The sequence below is a fragment of the Dipodomys spectabilis genome, unplaced genomic scaffold (assembly GCF_019054845.1).
Source record: "Dipodomys spectabilis isolate Male_0828 unplaced genomic scaffold, ASM1905484v1 ptg000499l, whole genome shotgun sequence".
In the NCBI taxonomy this organism is placed as follows: domain Eukaryota; kingdom Metazoa; phylum Chordata; class Mammalia; order Rodentia; family Heteromyidae; genus Dipodomys; species Dipodomys spectabilis.
Window position 1 is genome coordinate 2,403,486 of NW_024871176.1, and position 6,663 is coordinate 2,410,148.

Sequence of the window (6,663 nt, forward strand, 5' to 3'; positions counted from 1 at the left end):
GTCAGGAGTGACCTGGTGCCACGTCATCATCTGCCCCTCTTCATGCCCTCCTGAGGGCCCTGGACCTCTCGTCTTCCCAGAAGGGTGAGTGCAGCTGTGAGTTCTTTCCAGAAAGAGATCACAGTATACCATTATAGTCTGCTCTGTATTATTGGCAATCACTTAGAAACTATGCCTGATCATAAACACCACCTTGTTAAAGCTACCTGTACAGGACACAAGACTGCGAGACTTTGGTTTAAGAACATGTGGGCTGTGTGCCACTGTATTTAAGTCCTGAAAAGAGACGTGAGCTGGGCTCAGACCCTATCTCATCCATTCCTAGGTTTAAATCAGGGCATCCAGGGTGGATGACACATTGTACTATGATGTCAGAATGACAGCGGTTTCCAGGGTTTCGAGCTGTTGGAAACACTGGGCTCAGGCACAACTGCCAAGCCATGCTCGGGGGTCAAGCCAGACCCCTCCTACGCAGTCCTCCTGATGGGCCACTCCTAGCCAGGGACAGCTGAGGACACAAGGCTTTGAGCCCTTATGTGGAGAGGGTCCAGGTTTATCCTTTACATGTATTGACTGTTCACTTACTCTGCAGGACTGTCCTGCTGTTCTCCAGCAGCCCTGAGGTGAGGCAGAGTAAGGATTCCACGTCTCTATTCATTTTGTCTGTTTTTGTTTTCCAGTAAGCTCCTGCTTTACCACTTGAACCACACCTCCATTCCACACCTTTCAAAGGACAAAACTGGGCTTTGCAGCTGGAGTTTGCATCCTCATGGGCAGTGTAGCTGAGCAGGGCTTCCAGAAAACTACTTCTGAACAAGGTGGGCTTCTGAACAAGTGTGGATAAGCTTGCCACACTTCTCAATCTAACAACACCTCCTTCTTAGTAACTTTATAAAGACTTGAACTCATGGCCTCACATGGTCCCTCAGCTTTTTAGTTCACGCCTGTTCTACTACTTGAACCCACGCCTCCAATTATTTTTTTCATGTTGTTGTGCCAGTAATGAGGCTTGAACTTGGGACCTGGACACTATCCCTTAAGCATTTTTTTACGCAAGGTTGGCACTCTATTGTTTGGACCACAGCTCCACTTCTGGATTTTTGCTGGTTAGAAGTAAAAGTCATGGACTTGGCTGCTGGTGGCTCACGCCTGTAATCCTAGCTACTCAGGAGGCTGAGATCTGAGGATCGTGGTTCCAACCAGGGCAGTAAAGTCTGTGAGACCCATCTCCAACAAACGACCAGAAATCCAGAAGAGGCGCTGTGGCTCAAGTGATAAAGCCCACACCTTGAGCTGAATAGCTCAGGGATACCCAAGTCCAGAGTTCAAGTCCACGACCACCACCACCACAAAAAAAAAAAAAAAAGTCATGGACTTGCCTGCCTGAGTTGACTTCAAACCTCAATCCTCAGATCTCAGCCTCCTGAGTAGCCAGGATTACAGGTGTGAGCCACTGGCAGCCAGCTCCAGTTGTTTTGCATGTTTGCTTTTGAGACCAGGTCTCCTCACTGCCTGGATTTTTCTCTAACTCCTGATCCTCCTGCCTCTACCTCCTGAGCAGCTTGTATCACCACGGCAGGCTCTCGACATTAATTTTTAAAGCCAATAGGATTCTCTTTACAACTTTTAACAGAATCTTATTTTTAAACAAGGAGCCCTGGCTCATGCCTGCAATCCTACTCGGGGCTGAGTTCGAAAGGACCAGTTTGAAGCTGGCCAGAGAAGAAGTTTGCAAGACTGTCTCCAAAATAACCAGCGACAAAGCAGTGTTGGAGGTATGGCTCAAGTGGTAGGCCACCAATCAGGTATGAGCACGCTAAATACACTTGAGTCCCTGAGTTCAAACCATGCTGCCAATAAATTCTAAACACTTAAAAAAGCCTATCTTATATGCCGCCCCAGAGCTCACAAGTTTTTTTTTTTTTTTTCCAAAGAACCTAAGTACTATGCAGCCGTACTTGGTGATACATGCCTGTAATTCGAGCTATTCCAAAGGCTGAGACAGGAAGATCCTGGTTTGAAGGCAAACACCAAGACCTAGTGTCCAAAAATCAAAAAGATAAAAGCCCAGCAATGAAAAGGTGGTGAGGAGGCTACGCCTGCATCTCAGCAACTCCCAGGCAGTGCTTGGCCCTTTCTTGAGTCGTGCTGCAAGGGGTGGAACCCCGGGGTCTGCATGTGCTGGGAATGAGCACCCCCACAGAGCCACAGCCAGGAGCTGGTCACCTGCCCTCCCCTCCCTGTCGGCGCTGGCTCCCCATGGATCACATGGGGACGTGGCAACGGCCACTTCTGAGGTGCGATTCCCTGTCTGCACAGTCCCCATGGGGCGGGGTGGGGCTTCTGTGTATCACCTGGGCCTGGGCTGAGGCCAGGCGCCTGCCTAGGTCCCTCCCTGGCACAAAATGCACAAGGTATCTCAGGCCAGGAGGCCAAGGTGCTTTGTGGGCAAGGCAGCCTGAGGCCTTGCCTGCTTTCTCCAGTGGAGCTCAGCCGTCTGTGCAGAGAAGCCACTGTGGAATGACCCAACTCGGAGCCCTCGCCATGGCCCTCCTGCTCAGGGACAAGGGGCCGCTTATTTCTGGACCCCACACCCAAGAAGGGACAGTACCTGGAGGTTTGCATTATCCAACATTTCTACTTTATTCAACGATAAGCAAACAGCAGAAGTAACACTAAGCAACTCCAGAACAACCAGTGAACAATTTAACCCTCAAGGATGTAAGGACTCCAACCCACCTGTCCTCCAGCCCCAGCAGTGTTTAAGGGTAGACACCTAGTCAGCTACGGAGACGCTGTAGGGGCCAGCCAGGAGCCTGCCATGAGAGCCGGTCCCTGGTGGAGAGATTGTGGGGAGAAGATGCAGGCAGGATCTCAAAGACAGTGACTATTCCCCTCCTTTTTCTTTCACCCCCTCCCAAGTCTTTTTTTTAACTGGAGTTTTCTTTAGATTCTGGATTGCTAGTTGTTAACAAGGTACCCCCATTACAATTCCAAATGCCACCCCCCAAAACGGAATTCAAACGTGATCAACACATCAATAGGAGCATAAAGGACAGGCAGCAGGACGAACCACCCTGTGACACTGTGGACGGCCCAGGCGTGGCCCGAGCAAGGGAGAGGGACATCTACTGGCTTGGGTGCCCAAGGACCCCACTTGCAGGGCCCCAGGGCTGGGGGGAGGGGGCTCTTGAGCTGAGCCGCCCTACTTCCCAGAGAGCTGCTCGTACAGCTTGGGGACATAGTCATCCCACTCGGCCTGGTAGCACGTGCCAGCCACTGGGGAGCCCAGGTGGTACTTCTTGCGGAAGGCCGCCACCTTGAACTTGCCACGGTGGTCCCCGGAGCGGTTGCTGAGAATGGGCTCGTCACACTTCAGAGGCTTGTCCTGCTGGTATACCAGCCACACGTAGCGATGGAGGCCTGTGGGGAGAGGAAGCCACAGCTGCTCAGAAGGGAGGAAAGCGCTCCAGATGCGGGCAAGGCGAGCTGCGGGGCAGTGGGTAAACAAGGCACCTTTGGGGGACAGAAGTGACCTCCCTGAAAGCTCACGATCCACACATTTCTTATATGCAAGTTACACCCTGTGAAACATCTTGTGACAAAAGGGATTGCTGAGGGGTTTTCTGCAAATGAGAACAGCTCCCGCCAGGGAGAACTGTTTTATCCTCAGGTGGCTCCGCCCCATAATTAAATTGCCTAATTTTCTCCCTGCCCTAGAGAACATAATAGGTCCCTAGGAAACCTGCCACTGTATCCTCCTGTTAGGGAAGGCATGGGAGGACTTTGAACTTTCTCGAAGCTTCTGTGTCTAAATGAAACATGAGCCAGGACCAGCAGCCCTTATCAGTATCTCCTTGCACCTCTTAGTTCTACCTCAGGGCAGGACAATGCCCACAAGCTTCTGCTCAACCATTCTTTGCCCACTCCTCTGCAGCAGATGGAAATGCTGTGTACCGCTGGCGGCCACAAGGACGCCCCCATCTACTGATACACATGGATGACCATGTATGTGTGGGGATCTGAAAAAGAGAGAGGGTTCTGCAAAAGCCTCTCAAATCTTTGCAAGACACCAACCAAGCCAGTCGCTCATGCCTGTAATCCTAGCTATTCAACAGGCTGAGATCTGAGGATCAATATTTGAAGCCAGCCTGGGCAGACAAACCCAATTTGGTGGCTAATTTCGAGCCACCAAAAAGTAGAGGTGTGGGTCAAATGACATGGTGCCAGCCTTAACAGAAAAAGTTAAGAGACAGCACCTTGGCCTTGAGTTCAAGTCTTAGAACTAGTGATGAACACACAGAGATACTAACTAGAAGTTGGGGAGAAAGGAGCTAGAGCAAAACAAAAGAGACACTATCCCCAACTTCCTCACTCAGCAAAGGCACAGAGCCCAAGAAGTAGTTCTGCTGAGGGTTCACCCAAAGCCCAAAGTTCTAGCTGAACGGACTCTGGAAGGCAGCTGCCCTGCAGAAAGCCAAAGAGCCCACACCACCTGCCGTTAGAAGCCAGGCCACAGGAGGCCTTGGCTGCCCAATCAGAACTCAAACCCAGCCTCCCCAGTACTTACCTGTGCCACTGGGAGGCCCGGAGCCCACATAATCAGAGAGGACAGTCCCACTGCTCACATCGTTGCCCTTCATGTTGACCACCAGGAAGTGGTGCCACTCCCTGTGTGGAAGAACCAGACAGATGAGAACGCCGAAGGGCCAGTGCAGCCACTGATCTGCACAGTGGGCGGGTGCTGCAGGCGGGGCCATGGCTATGACCACGAGGGTCCCTGCCTAGTTTTGTTGTTGTTGTTATGAAGGGGCTATACAGAGGGGCTCCTGGTGAACCTGGACATCAGTTGTATGTTCTAGAATGTTGCTTGGGAACCAAGGGGCAAGAAATGCAAATGCTGGCTCAAGCCGGGGCACGAAAATCCCACACCAGCTGTACTTTCGCATCCCCAGTGAGGGACCTTACCTGGCATGGGTTGGGTCGTGTGTGTGGATGCTCCCCGCCCCCCCCCCCCCACTTCTCCCAGCTTGCCTGTATTTGGGGTCCTTCCTGCTGGGAGCATCCGGGTCGGTCAGGACCAAGGTGTACAGTTTCCCAGAATCACAACCTTCCCACTCAATGCTGCTGGGTCTGTTCTTAACCTGTAAGAGTCAGTTTGGTGTCCCCCAGCCCCCCTCTTCCCCTCCTCCCCTGTACCCCCCATCCTCCCCCAACCTCTCTCCTCCCCCGCCCCCTCCTCTCCGACCCCCCCCCCTTCCTGCCACCCAAACCCTCCGCTAACTTGGCAGCCAGTGCGGAGAGCCAACCCCGCCCGGGGCAGCCCCAGCCGTGGGGGGGGCGGGCGGAGCGCAGGCTCCTGACCCCTCAACCAAGGCGGTTCGCGGGCTGATGCCGACCGGCGGTTACATAAGGCGTCACGGTGGGGGCGGGGAGGAGGGTTCACCCCGCACACCAACGCAGGGCCCCCCGGGCTGCCCCGTCTCGCCCAGCCCTCGCCCTCGCGGCTGTTTCGGGGCCTGGAAGCCCCGGAATGGGGCCGAGCGCCCCCTCTCCGCTCCCGCCCCGCCGCGGCCGCGTGCTCCGGGGCCCCGCAGGCCGCGGCCTGGCCGCCGGCCCCGGCCCCGGCCCCGGGGTACCTGGGTGGGCGTCAGCACTTTGCCCAGCTCGTCCACCTCCACCCCCGTGTAGGACACCCGCAGCGGGTACTGGGGCCGCTCGTCCACTTCCTGCAGGCTCAAAGGCCCGGACCACTTGCTGAGGTCGGCAGGCATGGCGGGGCTGCGGGCGGACTCGGCCGAGGGCGCAGCGCGAGGACACGCGTGGAGCAACCGCACGGACTCCGGGCGGTCAGCAACGCCAGCGGCAGCGCGCGTGCGCACGAGCGACCGTGCCGCTCCGCCCCCTCCCCTTCCCCGCCTTCTTCTCCAATCACCCGAGAGAGCCCGCCCACTTGCTCTCTGATTGGTGGAACCTGGTAGGCCGGGGCAACTGATACTTCCGGGTCAAGGCCGTTTGCTACGAGCTGTCCCTGAGTTCTCTGTGTGCGAGAAATCTCCAGAAATGCGACTGAGCTCACTATTGCTTCATGCGGTTCACTTTCTTGTTTTTGCTTGAACTCGGGGCCTGGGCGCTGTCCCTGTGCTCTTTTGCGCAAGGCTAGCGCTCTACCGCTTCAGCCAGGGCTCCACCTCCAGTTTGCTGGTGGTTTATTGGCGGTAAGAGCCTCATGGACTTTCCTGCTCGGGCTGGCTTCGAACCGCGATCCTCAGATCTCAGCCTCCTGAGTAGCTGGGACTGCAGACGTGAGTCACCGGCGCCCGGCCCGTTTTAACTTTTTTGCATGAATCATTGCACCAGCGTCTCAATTTATAAATGGTGAGGCCTTGCTCTTGTCTTACACCTCTTAAGACTAGTTGAGCTCTCACTTCCCTGTTTTTCCAGTATTGGGAAAGTGCCTGCGAGCTTTTGAGCGCATTCTCCATGGGTGAGATACTTACATATCCTCGCTTGCCCACCTCCTTGATGCACATACCATTTTTTAAAATTAGAGACTTATTCATTTCATTATTTTCAGGTTCTAGAGCACACACTGAAAGGGGCAGATGAAATGTACACATCGTTACAGCTAGAAGGTGAAAAATACAAATCCATCCTTGCACA

The 6,663-nt window shown here is 54.3% G+C and overlaps 1 protein-coding gene across 1 annotated transcript; it reads right to left on the reverse strand.

Moving 5' to 3' along the window:
• Positions 1-2,618: 2,618 nt before the first annotated feature.
• On the reverse strand, positions 2,619-5,877 carry Pebp1 (phosphatidylethanolamine binding protein 1). Its single transcript, XM_042669602.1, has 4 exons — positions 5,640-5,877; positions 5,035-5,144; positions 4,571-4,671; positions 2,619-3,423 (listed from the first exon to the last, which is right to left on the reverse strand). Exons 1-4 carry the CDS (start codon positions 5,772-5,774, stop codon positions 3,206-3,208), a joined length of 564 nt encoding a protein of 187 aa, XP_042525536.1. The 5' UTR covers positions 5,775-5,877; the 3' UTR covers positions 2,619-3,205.
• Between the last annotated feature and the right edge of the window lie 786 nt (positions 5,878-6,663).